Source organism: Myxocyprinus asiaticus, chromosome 24, assembly GCF_019703515.2.
Source record: "Myxocyprinus asiaticus isolate MX2 ecotype Aquarium Trade chromosome 24, UBuf_Myxa_2, whole genome shotgun sequence".
Taxonomy (NCBI): Eukaryota; Metazoa; Chordata; class Actinopteri; order Cypriniformes; family Catostomidae; genus Myxocyprinus; species Myxocyprinus asiaticus.
Window position 1 is genome coordinate 22,317,368 of NC_059367.1, and position 21,102 is coordinate 22,338,469.

At 38.5% G+C, this 21,102-nt stretch overlaps 1 protein-coding gene across 2 annotated transcripts in view; it reads right to left on the bottom strand.

The window, feature by feature from the left end:
* LOC127415308 (chemokine-like protein TAFA-2) overlaps positions 1-21,102 on the bottom strand; it is a 186,564-nt gene that overhangs the window by 13,887 nt on the left and 151,575 nt on the right. For both annotated transcript variants that reach the window (XM_051654019.1, XM_051654016.1), the window contains one exon: positions 5,789-5,938. In XM_051654019.1, the coding sequence (XP_051509979.1) occupies positions 5,789-5,938 (150 nt within the window). The remainder of the gene's footprint in view (positions 1-5,788; positions 5,939-21,102) is intronic.

Below are 21,102 nucleotides of genomic sequence, written 5' to 3' on the forward strand. Positions count from 1 at the left end.
CTTTGTCAGGGGCCCGTTTTTTTATTTTATTTTTTATTACAGTTATACAGTATGATGCATGGAAACACATATGAACCCCTTTTACCTAGCATACTGCTCTCCAAGTTTAGTAGACTGATGCCTGAGATTGTATTTCTTGAGAACTACAATTTCTACCCAATTTCAAATGTATCAGAACAACAGTTTCTGCTAAATGTGTAAATGTAAAATTTACTTGAATCAATAAAAAAAAATAATCACACAGTTTTGCCATAAGTCATAAATGCAAAGTCAATGGGCATGGCCAGGAAAGTTTTGATATTTTCGTGCAAGCAAGTGGGTTTGGCGAAATTGTGCGCAAAGCGCTAATGGGCAGGGTCAAGTGCAATTTAATTCTGAGGTTCTTCTCCGGCACTGCCTGTGTCATATTATTTGGTCCAATCCCTGACAAGCACCAGCACAAACAAACATAAACCAACATAAACAAAGACAGCACATTCATAAGAAGTTGGTAGTGTTAAAGGACTGTATGCAATGAATTAGAAGAACAGAAATATGGACATATGTTCTTTTGTGAATTAATTACATCCCTCTTGAATGTCAGGCATATTGTCAGTGACACGCTCCTTTTATAAGCATGCAAAATGTGGTTCTCATCATGATTTGGATTCATGCTCCATTAAATGATAGAGAATGTAACTATTATTAATCATTTTCATCTTCTGACACACAAATCATGGCCAGTATTAACATGATTGTGCTGGAACGCACTTCACTTCTACAAGTCGATTTTGAAAAATGTATTTATTGAAACACTAAATAATTAAACCAAAAAAATTCAAAATTCAAATTACACTTTAAGCAAAAAGAAAATGTTATAAAAATAATGCAGTGGTAAAAAAACAAACAACAAATCATACCAAATTCAAACATATTACTCTCTCCAACTTTTTCCACCTGCCTATTTGCAGACTTAAAAATCACTTTACAACAACAGATGGAAAAATACCAAAACAAAGTTGTAAATTTATACATAATAATAATAATAATAATAATAATAAATAAAAAATGAAAAAACATGACCTAAAAATAGTTTTACACAATGAATATTTGTTTCATAATATGGCTACAACAGTGATCGTTATGTACTGTACATAATTTGATGTTCCACTTTATTTTCTATTTGGATGTGGACTTTATTACCACCTGCTGAACTGCAAACACAGGAACAGAGTTTGGACTTTCCACTGCAAACAGACCGTCTTTTGAAACATCTTAGCGCAATGACCAATTTCTCAGGAAAATAGCAAATTGTGCTTTGTGTCCCTTCATATACACCCACAGTTTCACACATACACCCACAGATAGCACACCCCCTCCCCCACCCATGGCCACTTGCACTTTGCGCTGGCACGAAAATTGCGCTTAAAATTAGTGCTCTCATGAAAAAAGATAAGACGTTGCGCATGTTCATAGCGCGTAGCAAAAATAGAGCCCTGGGTCTCTCTCGCACAGTTCCGTTTTTGACACTGGTTTAGATGACAGCGAGTGAGCATTTTCAGGTGAAGCAAAGAGATACGGCAGCTTGCCCGCAACTATCCCACACCTGGCTCCACACTTGCGGGTGAAGTATCCATTTTCCGTACAGTAAATTTGCTCCCGTGATAATTATGCATGGGACATGCGTCACACGTAATGAATAAGCATGCACTTCTCCACACAATCAGTTTCTGTGCTAGGATATGCGGTTGAGTCGAGCGTGTACATCCTGAAAATTTATATATGCCAATTTTAGCCACAGGAAGTGGGGGATAACATTAATCAAGTTTCAGAAAGTGAAAGAGGATACTCCATAAATTGCATAAAATGTTTTTTACTAATCGTAGAAATTAACTCATTAAATTTCCAAGCCCTAATATATACAGTACATATAATACATATACAGTATATACATATATACCCACCCATATATATACAGGTGCATCTCAATAAATTAGAATGTCGTGGAAAAGTTCATTTATTTCAGTAATTCAACTCAAATTGTGAAACTCGTGTATTAAATAAATTCAGCGCACACAGACTGAAGTAGTTTAAGTCTTTGGTTCTTTTAATTGTGATGATTTTGGCTCACATTTAACAAAAACCCACCAATTCACTATCTCAAAAAATTAGAATACATCATAAGACCAATAAAAAAAACATTTTTAGTGAATTGTTGGCCTTCTGGAAAGTATGTTCATTTACTGTATATGTACTCAATACTTGGTAGGGGCTCCTTTTGCTTTAATTACTGCCTCAATTCGGCATGGCATGGATGTGATCAGTTTGTGGCACTGCTGAGGTGGTATGGAAGCCCAGGTTTCTTTGACAGTGGCCTTCAGCTCATCTGCATTTTTTGGTCTCTTGTTTCTCATTTTCCTCTTGACAATACCCCATAGATTCTCTATGGAGTTCAGGTCTGGTGAGTTTGCTGGCCAGTCAAGCACACCAACACCATGGTCATTTAACCAACTTTTGGTGCTTTTGGCAGTGTGGGCAGGTGCCAAATCCTGCTGGAAAATGAAATCAGCATCTTTAAAAAGCTGGTCAGCAGAAGGAAGCATGAAGTGCTCCAAAATTTCTTGGTAAACGGGTGCAGTGACTTTGGTTTTCAAAAAACACAATGGACCAACACCAGCAGATGACATTGCACCCCAAATCATCACAGACTGTGGAAACTTAACACTGGACTTCAAGCAATTTGGGCTATGAGCTTCTCCACCCTTCCTCCAGACTCTAGGACCTTGGTTTCCAAATGAAATACAAAACTTGCTCTCATCTGAAAAGAGGACTTTGGAACACTGGGCAACAGTCCAGTTCTTCTTCTCCTTAGCCCAGGTAAGACGCCTCTGACGTTGTCTGTGGTTCAGGAGTGGCTTAACAAGAGGAATACGACAACTGTAGCCAAATTCCTTGACATGTCTGTGTGTGGTGGCTCTTGATGCCTTGACCCCAGCCTCAGTCCATTCCTTGTGAAGTTCACCCAAATTCTTGAATCGATTTTGCTTGACAATCATAAGGCTGCGGTTCTCTCGGTTGGTTGTGCATCTTTTTCTTCCACACTTTTTCTTTCCACTCAACTTTCTGTTAACATGCTTGGATACAGCACTCTGTGAACAGCCAGCTTCTTTGGCAATGAATGTTTGTGGCTTACCCTCCTTGTGAAGGGTGTCAATGATTGTCTTCTGGACAACTGTCAGATCAGCAGTCTTCCCCATGATTGTGTAGCCTAGTGAACCAAACTGAGAGACCATTTTGAAGGCTCAGGAAATCTTTGCAGGTGTTTTGAGTTGATTAGCTGATTGGCATGTCACCATATTCTAATTTTTTGAGATAGTGAATTGGTGGGTTTTTGTTAAATGTGAGCCAAAATCATTACAATTAAAAGAACCAAAGACTTAAACTACTTCAGTCTGTGTGCATTGAATTTATTTAATACACGAGTTTCACAATTTGAGTTTAATTACTGAAATAAATGAACTTTTCCAGGACATTCTAATTTATTGAGATGCACCTGTATATACAGTGCATTCAGAAATTTTCAGACCACTTCTGAAATTAGTTTCCCATTTTGTTATGTTGCAGCCTTTTGCTAAAATGCTTAAAATTATTATTTTTTCCACATCAATCTACACTCCATACCCCATAATGACAAAGCAAAAACCAGATTTTTTATACATTTGCTAATTTATTAAAAAGAAAAAACTGAAATATTACATTGACATTAGTATTCAGACCCTTTGCTATGACACTTGAAATTTAGCTCAGGTGCATCCCATTTCTCTGGATCATCTTTGACATGTTTCTACACTTTGATTGGAGTCCACATGTGGCAAATTCAATTGATTGGCAGGGTTGGGAGTGTTACTTTTGAAATGTATTCCACTATAGATTACAGAATACATGCTGTAAAATGTAATTTGTAACATATTCCATTAGATTACTCAAGTTCTGTAACGTATTCTAAATACTTTGGATTACTTCTTCAGCACTGGTAGATTTGTTTTCACTTGTTTTGACTATAAAAACTCTGCCAGTACAGTAAGACAGAATACACATGTTAAAAATACATTATGCAGTGTTGTTTCTAAAACAAGATCAATCAAGTTGATCTTGTTTTAAGGATTTTTAGATATTTTTACAGAAAAACAATACAAAAATTATTATCAAGAATACGATTTTTGCCCTAATATCAAAGGTCTTACTTGAAAAAAAAAAAAGAAATTATGATCTAACGTGAATTTTCTTGATAAAAAATATGATCGTGCCTGGTAACATGTGCATGTAAAATGGCTAGAAATAGCATTTTAGCTTAGCGTAAAGCTGACAATTTACACAAGGTTTGTAGTGGAATACAGTTACTTATATTTTGTATTTGAAATACATAATCCCGTTACATGTATTCTGTTACTCCCCGACCCTGTTGATTGGACATGATTTGGAAAGGAACACGCCTGTCTATATAAGGTCTCACAGCTGAAATTGCATATCAGGAACTGCCTGCAGAACTCAGAACTGTGTCGAGGCACAGATCTGGGGAAGGCTACAAAAAAATTTCGGCTGCATTGAAGTTTCCCAAGAGCACAGTGGCCTCCATAATTCTTAAATGGAAGAAGATTGGAACAACCAGGACTCTTCCTAGAGCTGGCCACCAGGCCAAACTGAACAATTGGGGGAGAAGGGACATGGTAAGAGAGGTGACCAAGAACCTGATGGTCACTCTGTTTGAGCTCCAGAGATAATGTGTGGAGATGGGAGAAACTTGCTGAAGGACAACCAGCACTGCAACACTCCACCGATCTGGGCTTTATGGCAGAGTAGCCAGATGGAAGCCTCTCCTCAGTGCAAGACACATAAAAAAGCACCTAAAGGCAGGCACTGCAAACCAGGCACCACTCATTACCTGTGCATTACCATCCCATCAGTGAAGCATGGTGGTGGTAGCATCATGCTATGGGGGTGTTTTTCAGCGGCAGGGACTGAGGGACTGGTCATGGTTGAAGGAAAGCTGAATACAGCAATATACAGAGATATCCTTAATGAAAACCTGGTCCAGAGTGCTCAGGACCACAGACTGGGCCAAAGGTTCACCTTCCAACAGGACAATGACCCTAAGCACACAGCCAAGACAAAACAACAGTGGCTTAGTGCAACTCTGTGACTCAACGCAACTCTGTGAATGTCCTTGAGTGGCCCAACCAGAGCCTGGACTTGAACCCAATCAAACATCTTTGGAGAGACCTGAAAATGGCTGTACACTGATGGTCCCCATCCAACCTGACAGAGCTTGAGAGGATCTGCAGAGAAGAATGGCAGAAAATCCCCAAATCCATGTGTGCAAAGACTGTCGCATCATACCCAAAAAGACTTGATGCTGTAATCGCTGCCCAAGGTACTTCAACTAAATTCTGAGATAAGGGTCTGAATACTTATGTCAATGTGATCTTTCAGTGTTTTCTTTTTAATAAATTTGCAAAGTTATCAAAAAATCTGGTAATTTGTCATTATGACAAAAAAATAATTTAAAGCATTTTAGCAAAAGGCTGCAACATAACAAAATGTGAAAAAATGAAGGGGTCTGAATACTTTCTGAATGCACTGTATATGCATATATATATATATATATATATATATATATATATATATATATATATATATATATATATATTACACAGAACAACATTAAAGGCCAAAACAAAATATAGATAGTGGAATTTAATTTGCGAAAGGAACAAAAGGAAATAAAATTGAACTGTAGTGAATTTTTTACCATCCACGCAGGAAGGTGCAGCCCTTGTCGTCCCAGCAACCTGTCCAGGGAAGCAGGAGCACTTCACTGTCTGTGATCTCTCCTCAATCTTATTTTTGTTACAGCAGCGATGGGCTGCAATCACTTCACATGTGCCAGCCTTCACGTGCACTTTAAGAAAAACACACATATTTTACATGAACATTTGTATCAAGAGGCAATGCAGTCGGCATTTAATTTACATATGCACACCTGTAGTAGTGTAGTCATATCAACCACAATCTGTCATCACATGCATGTATTGCCACACTTGCTATGTATAACTGTCTATGTCATATTTGTGGTTATATTTTTTATAGCAACACTTATTTAGATTGCATCCGAATTCCAGTACTTTTATACTATGCACTGCATTCAAAGAACTTTCTTCTCGATCATTCTAGTACATTCTTTTGGTATTAAGATGTGCAGTATAAATACATTCCCGACCATACATCTGCCATGCTGGCATTGTCCATTGACCCAATTTTTTCTTTGACCTATAATGTTCTTACAACAATTGCAAAAAATAAATAAAAATAAATTCAAATTCTTGGTACCTATAGCTCTAACACTTAAAAAGAGCTGCCTGGCTCACAGTTTCAGACATTTTTTATTTGTAACTTTTCAAAATAGAGGGCTCCTCATCTGCTATTACATTACACAGTACTGTGCAAAAGTACTTCTAGGCACTTGTGAAAATGTTTTCCTAGTGAGGATTTCTTCAACAATAATGACAGAAATAGTTTTCATTTATAAATTAACATCAAACAAAGACCAGTAAACAAAAACAAAAAAAAAACTAAATCAAAATTTCGTGTGACCACTTTTGCCTTCAAAACTGCACCATTTCTCCTAGGTACACCTGGACACAGTTTTTCTTGGTTGTTGGCAGATAGGATATTCCAAGCTCCTTGGAAAATTCACTGCAGTTCTTCTATCTATTTACAGGGCTGCCAGCTTTTGAGTTCAGCTCAACGTGAGAGTTGGTGGGGGGTGGCTGGAGAGAGGGAGAGATGCTGTGCTGCTGCTTTCCCCCTGATTGGTCTGAATAACTCGCTGCTGCACGGTGCTGCCTGCTCTTTCTTGTTTGCCCATGCGCTGTCAGTGCCCTCTTTGCTCCGATCAATGCATTAGAGTTGGCAGCCCTGTATTTAGGCTGTCTCAGTTGCTTCTGTCTCTTCATGTAATCCCAGACTCGATGTTCAGTGGAGGGCTCTGTGGGGGTCATGCAATCTGTTGCAGGGCTCCCTGTTCTTCTATTCTATTCTATTCTATTTGCAAAAGGAAAGTTTTGATAGTCTAAAATGTATATTTCATTTTGACTCAATAAAGCTGAAGATATTAATAACCGCCTTAAGACAAATGTTTTTGTGAAATATCTTATGTGCTTTTGCACAGTACTGTATGTCCACGGGTTGTACACTTCAGGATCTCAGCAGATGCAGTTGGTCATCTACAGTAGGTATTGTTCACCTACTGTATCATGAATACTGATTTTTCGGACATCCCGTTCATTTGACATGTTTGTTGCATGCTGTGTGTAGCAGGAAAGTACGCACATTTGGACGTGGGGTTAGTCAACCCAAAAAATTTATTTAGAGTCCATGTTTTTCTTATGCAGGAAAAACAAGAGCTTTACCCAGTATTTTTTTGAATGAGAACTTTAATTAAAGCTCAGAAGATCACAAAGAGGCAAAGGAGACATAACCAAACAAATTTATAACAGAACTACTCTGGGTGCCCGATGACATCAAAATGATTGAATTTCTAGCAGAGATCTTCACCCTATCTCACAATCTCAATATCAAATCAATGAGTGTTACTCTCTTTCTAAAGGTTTGAAATTCGCAGACATGCCTTTGAAACAGATCTATTAGAGAGAGAGAATACAATATTAACTGCAATAATGAGTAAAAAACACAAACGCAAAAAAAGTTTGAATTTATTTCTTCCAATATTTCTCTTGATCTTTCACAATTCACCCACATTGTCTAAAGCATTCAAAACAGTTTATTTTGGATCAGTACAGCTTAGCGGGTTTCACCCTACAAAGCACCATAGGCTTCAGCTGAAATTTAGCCTGAGCTATTGAACATGACCGTTAATGGTTGGAGCAAGTCTTAGAATCAGCCATCGTGTTTACAGAGGGCATCATTTCTAAATCTGAGGTGGTATAAAGTTTCTGATCCCTGTTTGTGGAGGGAGTTTTAGTACAGGGACAGTTATGTGGATTTGCACACAGATCGATACTGCAGCTTTGGGGTGCTGTTTTCATATCACCTGAAATAAAAACTCTAAATCTGAGCTGTGCCCTGTCTTCAAAATCTCACAGGCTAGTTCCAGTTTTGTTGGTCATGAGAGCTATAGTTAAGCATAAGTGCATCAGACTTGGTGTGAGTAGTTTTGGTGTAAAATGTACACAATTATTTTATAATTTTGTCATTTCATTGCATAAGACTAAGTAGAGGCCTTAACAGGCAGTAGAACATGAGAAGCAGGCAAAGAATTGGAACCATTACAGCATGTTATAAAGACGATTCTGAGGTATATTTGAATGTATCTCTCCAACCAACATGATCCAATGTTACAGCATCCCATAGAATGTTAGAATGGAATGACCTTTAGCAAGTTGGACTGGGAATGCTTAAAATGCTTAATGTTGCATTACAGAATGGACTTATCCTTCAGTGGCAGTACAGGGTGCAACAGCCAATCAATTCTTCTCTGCACAAACCTCACATCAAATTAATCTATCCTGACTAGGTCAAAATGGGGCTGACGCTGCTGGTCAACTGCCTGTGTGAAACGTGAAAATGTCAACCATCCCAAGAGATCGACTTCTCAGCCGAGAAACGATTCTTGCCACCATATTCTTTCTCATGCATCTCACTAACTGCAGTGACAGGGCATTTAATTTCTGTGTACACAACATGATGGGATTCCACAATATGGCCCTTCAAGATTTGATCAGGGTTGTTCTCAAATACAAACATACAATGACATACAGTGACTGGGGGGGGGGTTGGGTCTGTGTGTGTGTGTGAGCTGCAACATGGGTGGATGTCTGTGAGTGTGTGTTTGGCCTTGGGGAGATAGTGTATGTTTATTTTTTCTTTTCTTACCATTTCTCACTTTCTCGCTGCCCACTATCTCCTGCTCTTCCCTATGCATGTTTTCTCATCTCTGTTTCTATGCCTTATTTGACATACAGTATCTCAAATTTTTCTCTCAAACAATTTTTTTGCTAGCCTCCTATTCAAAATGTTTTTCTTCACAATGACCAAGTTTTCATGCACTTAAGAAAGCAGGTTATTCCAGGGTTTTTGCAGTAAGTGGCATTCTGAAACGTCAAGTAATCGAGAACGCCGATTTCCTTACGCCGTTTAAGGGATTAAGAGAAAGCGGTTTAACACACCTAGGTTTCTCCCAGTGAAATCTGCTTATGTGGCAATGTAAACATATACGTGGCATTCTAACAGGTTTTTGAAGAGTGCGTATGTGCGTGGAACAGACCGAATAACAAACGTCATAGGATGGAGCCTAACAACAAATCATCAAAAAATTTCTGGGAATACAATGGGAAAAGCACATACACTATAAACTATACCCATTTATAAACACAACTGTAAAATATTGACGGTCCCTCACGTTTGCGTATATGCACTTGTACATTGAGGGTATCCAGGAGTTTTATGTAAAGAGAAACCCCAATAATGAAGCACAATTCCGCTGCAGTTTGCGATAGAAAGTTAAGGAAACAAACACAGCAGCAACTCTGGAATATCTGGAAATAAAAGCGAAGCAATGGATAATTAAATAGTGAAGTCTTCCTCAGATACCATGTTATTTACACAAGCGTAGCAGGGTAATTACCTTGCTCTGGAAAAAGCTGCTTACTGACCGAGCCGCATGTATACAGGAGTAAAGAGCATGCCGCTTATAAAGTGCATGTCATTAAGAATGCTGCTTTCTCGCAATATGCCGCTTTCTGGTGTCCATGTAAACGTAGTCAATGAAATGTCAGTGAATAGAGAATATTATATTCATTTATGCAATATAAATGACTGATTAATGTCTTTAACCTGAAACCACTACCCATCTCTCGTTCCAAATCCATATGTTTTTTCTTTCATCGCACACAAAAATTATTTTCCTATTAAAATCATGGTAAGGTTTGGGTTTTGAGTAAGCGACTTTCTGGTTTATGTTTGGGTTAGGGGTTCAACTTAGGAAAAAGCATAATAACATTGCTCGTTGGTTGAAATATTTTTCTCTTTGTGAGTAAAATTTTTTAGATCTTACGATTTCGCCATCGCAGACTAATTATTTCAACTTGTCATGAAACTGGTATGTTTTTTCAGATCAGATAGCTATCCAATAGGCATGTAACGACACACAAATTGCACGATACGTTACGATACGATACAATATGATATGAGCACTCACAAATGTTTCACTCAAACTTATTCAAGAATTCAACATAAATGTCTTTATACAATAAATGCCACAAAAGGGTCTGACATTGGCAACAAAAAGCAGAGCTCTAAGTAACTTAAACAACAGCACTGCATTTATTATGTTTGATTGTTGAGAAAAACTAATATAAACTCAAAATTGTAATGTTTTTCTTGAGAAAATCCATTTGTCTACACTCTAGTCATTTATATCTGTATAGCACTTTTTACAGTACAAATAGTTTCAAAGCAGCTTTATAGAAAATCATGCATTGTTGTCTGAAATCCCTCTATGAACAAGCTGAAGTGACTTTAGCAAGGGAGAAAAATTCTTTCAACAAAAGCTGACCTCTGGTTTTACAATATACTGTATCTACATAATCCAATATTATTTAGCAGCTTGAGCAAAAACTGATCGGCACATGTAATTTTTTTGCCCCCTTTCCCCTTGTTTCACTTTGCATGTAAACTTTACCAGCGTTATTTCTGGCTTATAAAATGTGCGCAAGTGTTCTTCCAAAGCTTTTTACATTTTGAAGTTAAAAGTAGATAATTAAATGTAATCGCAGGTTTCTTGCATTGTCGGTTTTTTGAATAAGCTGATTTTTGATAGTTATGACTCATAACTTATGAACGTCTTGCTGTGCATGACATGCTCAGTGTTGACTGGGAGAGGCAGCTGTTAAACTTACTGCTGCTGTTTCTGCCTCACAAATCCACTGATTTGTGCGTGATGTCGGCGTAAATAAAACAACATGTTCGATGTACTGTAGCACCAGGACATGAAACCCTTGTTTCATCAATCTTCTTGCCTATGTACTGCAAGTATGTTGCTCTGTTTTCCTGTGAGCTCTCAGTGCCACCTCTCGCGGTAGGAGACTGTTCCACATCTCTGAATATTGTGCTGCTTGGTTTTAATTACACTATAATCTGTTTGTTTATGTATCGTACGATACATATGATATTGTACAGTGAGCGTCGTATCGTATGATACAATACAAAACAATATTTTTTTACAACCCTACTATCTAATCATAAGAGACCAATTATAAGTTGCCCTCCAAGATGCATTCGAGTCAGATAGCAATCCATTCACTCAAACCACCACATGCATACGAGACGCAACCCGGCCAAATGTAAATCTGGTTGTTCAGGCCACATATGTAAACTTCACTCATCCTAAATGGAACTACGTCAGCATACAGTGGTTTGGGAGCCCTGCAATCCACACGTAGTGAGCCATCATGGATGAGACACATTGGTAGAGCAACCACAAAATTCAAACTTATATTTCCAGATGGACCGAATAGAGCCGTCAACAGAAATTCTTATATAACTAACAGAAACAAAATGATTTGAGGAATACTCGTTGCCTGGCATTAGCATTATCACAGAAGTGAATTCTGTTATATACGCATATACAGTAGTGCTGGAATAGTAAACCAGATTTACATTCGCTTTACAGAGACACATTTATGTGGCCAAGAGTAAATGGAATGTGGATAATCAATCGGATTGCAATCTGATCAATAAGGACATACAGTATAAGGTCACTAAGTGTAAATGATGAAACTGAGAAGTTCAGTTCAGTGGCAGGCTCGGTGAGGTCTCCCCTCTGCCTGTATTTAATGGATACTTATCAAACCGTGCTGACTTAAATGTCAAGATGTAAATATTGTGAGCGTTGGATCCTCTCAGTGGGGTGAATTATATTATCCACTCATTACAGCCAGAAAACCTGCAATTTGGAAAGGAAACATTGTGTAGCTTAGAGGGAGTGCCGCCCATATCAGCTGCAAATGCAAATATTAGTGTAAGCGGAATGAAAGGGCGATGACTTTCCTGTATCGTGGGAGCACAAGACAGCGGGGAGACAGGCTTGATTTGTCAGAAATCATCAGGATGGATGAGAAAAAACTTGCATTCTACACCTTACTAGTCACAAGAGATGCTGTTAATTGCTCAGTGTTTAAATTATCTGTTCACATTTGCCTGCTTTAAAAATTCAGCTCATTTAGTCTCCAGAAACATAGCCTGCCTTGGGCTTGCACACGTAATTTCTCTGGTTAGAGATCTTCTAGTTCACATCTGGCCATATGCTGAATACTGTAGGTCAAATAAACAAAAGCAGCACAGTGTAATCTTCGAATAGCACAGAGTGACATTATCTAAAGTCCCCATAGAATCAAAATATGAGTTTTGTGGTTTGTAGTCCATGTATTTTCACTTTTAAGCCATCTTAGTGTACTGCTTCAAGTTGAAAAACACACTTTTAGCAGACATTTAAAATCTGCAGTCTCGTGAAGGTGGTTATGATGATGATGATGATGATGGTAATAAATGAAAGATTCTGATATGCAAACTCAGCACAACCTTCAATATCAAGAATCAGTTTATTCATATAATTATAGAATTCCACACTGATATATCAAAGAATTTCATCTTTAAAGAGCTCAAGAGACTGTGGGAAAACCGACAGTCATTACATCTCTGAAGGCACATCCTCTGTGGCGAATCTTTCTTTATTTAATCAGATTAAACAAAAAATAAAAAATAAATGTGTCTGCATAAGCATCTTTATATTCACAATTACAAAGATTGTCAAAATCATTTTACAAATGAGTGCACAGGTGCTTTAACCCTTGTGTTGTGTTCGTTTGCAGGGCCTGACATTAACACCTGCCCACCTGCCAAATGCGGGTACAAATCGGCAGTGGCGGGTAACTCTGTCAATCTTACAATCTTACTTTGGCGGGTAGCCGCAGCCGAAGAAAATGTAATTGTATTCATCTGTCATACAGCGTTTTATAAGCGGTAAATATGGTTCTCACATGAATTAATTGTGCTTTCTTATGAACTGACGCAGTGCACATCAGCGTGCTGCTGTGATCAGATACAGAGGCGCCAAGTATGGCTGCTGCGTTGCGAGCTCCGACACAACATGGTAGTGTTTTGTTTGTTTTGTTTACAGTTCTTATGTTTTTTGTCTAGGATGTTGTCTGCCTTATTGTCTACGACAGACAAACACTTTTGGACATTGGTTCAGCAATTACACACCGTAAACCGGACTTCAAATTCCTCAATGCCGACCCGCTGTTTACAAACACGCAAGCAGACCCCTTTGTCTGTGCTGCACGGCCGCGGAAATGCAGGAGGAAAAGGGGAAACAGAGCCAGCGTTCTCATCAGAGTAAGACGCCGCGCAAATCGACCCCCGCTACCCAGTATTCTACTGGCAAATGTTCAGTCTCTGGATAACAAGCTCTGCGATCTGAAAGCGCGGATCTCTTTCCAACGAGAGACGAGGGACTGCTGCATTATCTGCCTTACGGAAACTTGGATGTCTGCGGAGATTCCAGACTCAGCCATTGAACCCACGGGGTTCTCCGTGCACTGAGCGGACAGAGTGAAAGACCTCTCAGGTAAAAGCAGAGGTGGTGGTGTATGTTTTATGATCTACAAATCCTGGTGTGATCAGAGGAATGTACATTCTATCAAGTCTTTCTGCTCTCCTGATCTGGAATTTCTCATGCCTCTGTGTCGACCATTCTGGCTACCGAGGGAATTTACAGTGGTCATTATCACTGCTATGTACATCCCGCCACAAGCCGACACAGACCGGGCACTCAAGGAACTGTATGGGATTATAAGCAAGCAGGAAACCGTGCACCCCGAGGCCACGTTCATTGTGACCGGGGACTTTAATAAAGCCAGTTTCAAATCAGTCGCATCAAAATACCACCAGCACATTAGTTTCAACACAATGTGCTGGTGGTACATTTGTAGCAATGGACCATTGCTACTCTCCCTTCCGGGATGGCTACAAATCCCTCCCCCGTCCACCATTTGGCTTACCGGACCACTCTTCCATTCTGCTTCTGCCCGCTTACAGGCAGAAACTGAAACAGGAAGCACCCACTCTCAGAACGATCCAGTGCTGGTCGGACCAATCAGACTCTACGCTACAGGACTGTTTTGATCACACGGACTGGGAGATGTTCCGGTCCGCCTCTGATGACAACATTGAGCTTTACGCTGATAGCGTAATGTGTTTCATCAGAAAGTGCGTAGAGGACGTCGTTCCAACCAGAACAACACGGATCTATCCGAACCAGAAGCCATGGATTAACAGCGATGTTCGCGCGGCACTTAATGTGCGGACCTCCGCTTTTAATTCCGGGAATGTGGAGGAACATAAACAAGCCAGTTATGCCCTCCGAAAACTATCAGAACAGCAAAACGCCAGTACAGGAACAAGATTGAAGGACGGTTTAACACCAAAACTCTAGAAGCATGTGGCAGGGAATTAACATCATCACGGACTTTAAAGGGAATAAAAACTCATGAACACCGCTGCCTCTCTCCCGGATGAGCTAAATACTTTTTATGCTCGTTTTGAGGGAAATAACACCGCCCTCGCGGAGAGAGCTCTCGCAGCCGAAGCTACAGAGGTTAGTTCACTCTCCGTCTCTGTAGCGGATGTAACCCGATCCTTCCGACGGCTGAATATCCGCAAAGCTACAGGCCCAGACGGCATTCTGGGCCGCATCATCAGAGCATGCGCGAACCAGCTGGCTGGTGTTTTTACGGACATTTTCAACCTTTCCCTCTCTTTGTCTGTAGTCCCCACATGCTTTAAAACATCCACCATTGTGCCTGTTCCAAAGCAATCAAAAATCACTTGCTTAAATGACTGGCGCCCTGTTGCTCTGACCCCCATCATCAGCAAATGCTTTGAGAGACTAATCAGAGATTACATCTGCTCTGTGCTGCCTCTCTCTCTAGACCCATTGCAGTTTGCTTACCGCAACAACCGCTCCACGGATGATGCCATTGCATCTACAATACACACTGCTCTCTCCCACCTGGAAAAAAAGAAAACTTATGTGAGAATGTTGTTTGTAGACTACAGCTCAGCATTCAACACCATAGTGCCCTCCAAGCTTGATGAGAAACTCCAGGCTCTGGGCTTAAACAGCTCGCTGTGCAGCTGGATCCTGGACTTCCTGTCAAGCAGACGCCAGGTGGTTAGAATAGGCAGCTCTCAGCCCACATGACTGTGTGGCAACGCATAGGTCCATTGCCATCATTAAGTTTGCTGATGACACGACGGTGGTAGGTCTGATCACTGACAATGATGAAACAGCCTACAGAGAGGAGGTGCACACTCTGACACATTGGTGTCAGGAGCACAACCTCTCCCTCAACGTCAGTAAGACAAAGGAGCTTGTGGTGGACTTCAGAAGAAAAGACAGAGAACACAGTCCCATCACCATCAATGGAGCACCAGTGGAGAGAGTCAGCAGCTTCAAGTTCCTGGGTGTCCACATCACTGAGGAACTCACATGGTCCATCCACACTGAAGTCATTGTGAAGAAGGTTCATCAGCTCCTCTTCTTCCTGAGAAGAAGCTTCCAGTAGCACTAACTGGTAGGCTATATGGTATAGATGCATATTAAATTGATTAGGACGAGTCTATAAGACTTAATTTTTATTATTAATAAGTATTTTGTCATCATTCACTTACCTTTATTTTGATCCAAACCCTTAGGACTTTCTTTCTTCCACGAATGAAAAAAAATATTAATGTACTGTATTTTTCCACTTGTGGAAAAAGATGCAATGAAAGTAAATGCTGCCTGTTTATTTTACCCAATATCTCCTTTTGTAGGCCTACTCCATGGAATTATTTACTGTGAATGTAGTTAAAGGTTTCTAAACATTTTAGGCCATTCGTTTTTCATACCAAATACTAGCTTATAGTTTATTTTTTAGAAGGACTATCTACATTAGCCTAACCACAGTATTGTGGAGCCATTTGTGGTCTGACCTGTGGATATGGCCTTTATCATTACAAATGCCACTGTTAATATACAGTGTTGGGCAAGTTACTTAAAAAATGTAGCTAGCTAAGCTACCAACTACTCAACAGAAAAGTCAAGTTACAGTATATTACAGTTTAGTGTAATACAGTATACAAGTATACAGTATGGTGCAATACGTATGTGCATGTAAAAAACAACAACATGTGAATTCATATTTAGACATGCTACCTATACAAACTCATGTGTTCTATATGAAAAATCAATATTTTTACATTTTATTTTTCATATTTACACTACTACCACCTCGACAAACCCATACCCATTTAAGCATAATTTCATTTGCACATTGCTGTATAAAAACTCTGCATACATACAGTATACTATTCATCTTATCCTGTAATTCTCTGTCTTGCTGTTGTATTTCTGTATGTACTGGAAGCTTACGATCAGAGGCCAAATTACTTGTGTGTGTGTGTGTGTGTGTGTGTGTGTAAGCACATCTGGGCAATAACAATGAGATATCTGATGGTATCAGATGGTAATACCATGGTACTTTGAAATAAACCTACCATATTTATGTACCATTCTGTATTTGCATGGTGTTTCAAAGTACTTCAAAGAATACCATGTTACTACCATGGCAATTTGATATATGATTACCATATTCATATACTATTGTATTTACATGGTGCTTCAAGGTGATAAAAAAAAATACTATGGTACTTCGCTATGATTACCACATTCATATACCATTGTATTAACATGGTGCTCCCAGGTAATGGTACATGTCCAAAAAACATGGTAATGCCATGGTACTTTTTTATGTGTTTTCATATAGGCTATTAAGTGTTTTGATTCTCTTTTGTTGTAAAATGTATTTACCTGCAGAAGTCGTTTTCAAGCTGCACATGTGTTGAACTTTATAAAGACCTTCTTCATTACTGGCAAAGGATAGAATGCATTTGCAGGTTTGGTTTCCATTGATTGTAGATCCACTGCAATCAGCGTTATCTTTGTTTTCCGTGTTTTAAAATATTCCATTAGCGTGTTGGCAAGCACACAAATGATTCAGCACCGCACGCACAAGCTTTCTGAGTCATTCAGATTGAATCGTGAACCGATTCAGACAGCTTTCCTATCATGTGTGACCAATTCATTGTAAAGAACCAACTCAAATGAGCGATTTATTTGTGATCGGACATCTTTAGTTCTGATTCAAAACTGGAGATAGCAAACACCAGGTACAATGCATGATGTAGCTTTTCTCAATGCTACGCCACTACCTAATCAAAAATATAGCTTCGCTACTGAAAAGCTACTTGATTTAAAAACTAGCGAAGCTACCACCTCGCTACTCAGAATTGTAGTTAAGCTAATAGCTTCACTATTTGTAGCGAAGCTACTGCCCACCACTGTTAAAAAATGGAAGAACAATGGTAAACTTTCATGAAGGCAAGTACAATTTAGAATGGTTAAAAGGGGTTAAAATCTGTACTTCCATGGACAAATGGACACATTATTGACAAAGTGTCCCCCTTGTTCTATCCTACTACTGTTCTAACCGGCCATGTTTGCCTTCAGTTATTCTAAAGACGACCTAAATCATTAGGCTTGTGTCCTGCTGAACTCATATTATTCTTGTTCAAATAAAATGTCCAAACAAAACCATGCAGTTACAGTCTCCAGTTACCTTTATCACTTTTCGTGTGGCAGGGGATTTTGGCTAGTGAAAATGCTGAGTGGATAGTGCCTTTGGAATACCACTAGCCACAGTGGCCAGTGAGCAAAAAGTTCATGTCAAGCCCTGTTCATTTGTGCTGACATATTTTGTGTTCCTGGTAAAAAAATGACTGGCCCACTAAGACTGTTAGTAAATCTCACATATTGCATATTTCATCTGAAGATAAAATTTGATCTTTTTGTCAACTTTTTTTTTAGTAATTAAGACATTCTGTTTTTCTATTTTTTAACATATTTTAAAAGGATATCTTGTTTATTGATAGAAGGATTCATTGAACTGAGCTTATACAGGGCTAGTGGGGGGCACTCCCTGCAGCTTAGACTTTATAATGCACAGAGCTAATCCTACCAGTTCTTAAATAATGCATTTTAATTGGCTGATCAATTAGAATTGTTTTTTTTTTTTTTTTTTTTTTTTTCATAATTTGCTAATTTGATATCACAGCATTTATATTCAGAGTTGGTAAAAACATAAAAAAGATGAGATAGCCATTTATTAAATATTGTTGGAAAGTTCTCAGTTAGTAAAATATAAATTTGTTTCACTCAGAGGCCAAACTGCAGTGAGTATTAGTGTATGAAATTCCCACTGACAGACATAAAAACTGTATAATAAACAGGAGTGTTTTTGTCACGTTTTACCTTAATACTTCCTGTTAACACAGACAATGACATATTGTAACTTACAACATACTATCACAATTCAAATGAGCCCAAACACAACATAATAGATCTGATAAATAGATCTTGAAATATTCCTCAAAGTGTGTACATGGAAACACGAAGCACAAAAGGGCACTTTGTGTGTGTGTGTGTGTGTGTGTGTGTGTGTGTATGTGTGTGTGCGTGCACATGTCTGAGGACTTTGTGTGTGCAAACGCACATACACACATGTACTCATCTAAATGACTGAGATTTAGATGACTCTTAATATTTCTGTATTTTGTAGCCTAATCCATTTATTTCCAATGGCCGGTTATTTTAGACAGCGAACACCACAGGTGTAACAAAGTGAAATAAATCCAAAAAATGTTTATGAAAATTAACACAAAAAAAAAAAAACACAAAAAAAATGTGTGTTAAGATGCCCTGTGTGAACAAAGTCATGGAATTTTATTACAACTGAATGGAATAAACTACAGTTTTCTGAAATAAAAAGAACAAAAGAGTTAATCTGTCAGTTTTGACTGGAGCACAATATAAGGGTTAAGGAGATTCACACAAAACCAAACAGTGTGAAACATTCATCAGTTATTGAAAAAGACTAAAAATGGACACACTATTTTTCAGTAAATGTCAACTTTATAAATTAATTATAAAATGTGCCAGGTTCAGAATTGACACTTTTGTTGCCATTATAGTCGCCCATTAGTTTTAATGCTATTATAGATGAGTGTTTCTGCAGCTACATGCACTTTTATGTCCCAAGGATTTGTTTTTTTATGAAGGTAACAATAAAACTGTCTTGGAAACTTTTACCCATGCCGTCCAGTTTTCATCTCATAAATAAATATGGTTGTTTTTGTAATTAAATTTTGTATAAACATTTCTTCATTCTTGGCAGTCCCATCAAATAATGAAAAGAAAAAGTTAAAAATCACAGCTGATATTACCTCCAATTCATTGTTCACACAGGAAAAGAAAGGTTTAACCGCATTGCAGGTTAAAGTATGCAATCTGTAAATTTAGCAAAACTTTTTATATTTTAAATTTTTAAGATACATGTACATAAAGTATATCATTATACTTTAAATTACCCTGGCATTAATAAAAAAAAATATATATATATATATAAAAAAAAATCAATATCTGTGATGGGTTCAAATACAGCTGCTGAAGGAATGAAAGTAAATTTGCCATCTTTCTTTCGTCTGACAGCTGTATTTCACTGCTCTTTATTTTTTCCACTTTTGTAAAGTTGTGGAAAAGTAATAGTGGATCTTTCGCTGTTGGACCAAATAGGAATGCAAAAATACGATTTGCTATGGTTTCTCATTCACCACTATAGAAATTTACCCCACTATAGTATACTTCTGCATTCCAAACTCAGAAATGTGAAAATAGTCCATTCTGGACAGAGCCAAAAGGTGCTTCTAAATACCCTAATTGACGCCTCCTCGCTTTCTCGCTCCTCCGTCTTTGATCCCGTGACCCAGAAACTGATCAAAGTCTGCCATCATTCATATCAATTCTCTAAATGCAGTTATCCCATCACCGTGCGCTACCCGGATGGCTTTCGTGGTTGCACTCTGTTTTCCGTGTTTATATCTTTGTTTACCGCTGAATGCATTTAGATGCACACTACAATATGGAATAGGCTTTCTGTGGACCCCACATACAAAATTCCATTCCAAAAATAACCCTGGAGATATACATTACCTTGCTGCAGAGTTTAGTATCATCTCTAAATTAAACACACCTGAATCAATAATCAAGGTCTTTGGGGTCACGTGAATATGACAGGCAGGTGTGACAGAGCCAAGCTAGAGCTGCAAGTTCTGTAGGAATGCAGATCTCCAGGAGACTGAGCACCTCTGCATAATGCCACTATTCTAAGCTGAATTCTTGGCTCTGACTCCTAAAAGTATATAGATTTAGTTGATGGACAAATTGGATTGTTCATTGTTCAACTGCATGCTGAAGTTTCAAGAATATTTTCTAAAGTTAGAACCCATCTCAGAAAGTGTGCGGAAATGCTAAGCTGTATGTCTTTTAGAAGTACATTACCAACAGAGAGAGGGAGAGAAAAATACATAAAAATAGATATCCTACCAATAGAGAGATGTAGCAAGGAAAAGCACAAATCCATTGCTGAAGTAACAAAGTTATACTACTAGGACCTAAGCTTTCATTTTGCTATCGATCTGTTGAATGGCTTTAATATATCAAAGAATTCTCCATGTTTGCTCGTGTGTAGTAGTTGTGGTATGTGTGTGTGTGTGTGTGTGTGTGTGTGTGTGTGTGTGCATTTCAAACCCACGCGAGCGTGCACACCTGTCTTAGCTGCATTCGTAAATGCAGGGATGAGTAACATGTCTTGGAAGTTTTTGCTCTAAGCAGATTGCTGACTGGTATAGTAAAATGATGCACTGAATACAGACGCATGTTTTCATATACAATACCTTTAACATGATTGACTTCATAAGAGCAGATGCATAAAGAGATGTGTTTTATAAAGGTAGTGGGTGTTTGTGAAATGAATGTTAATGTGAATCTGACTCTGTCTGTGAGTTAGAACACATTCAAATGGAAAATGTTACTCAGAAATACTGGCT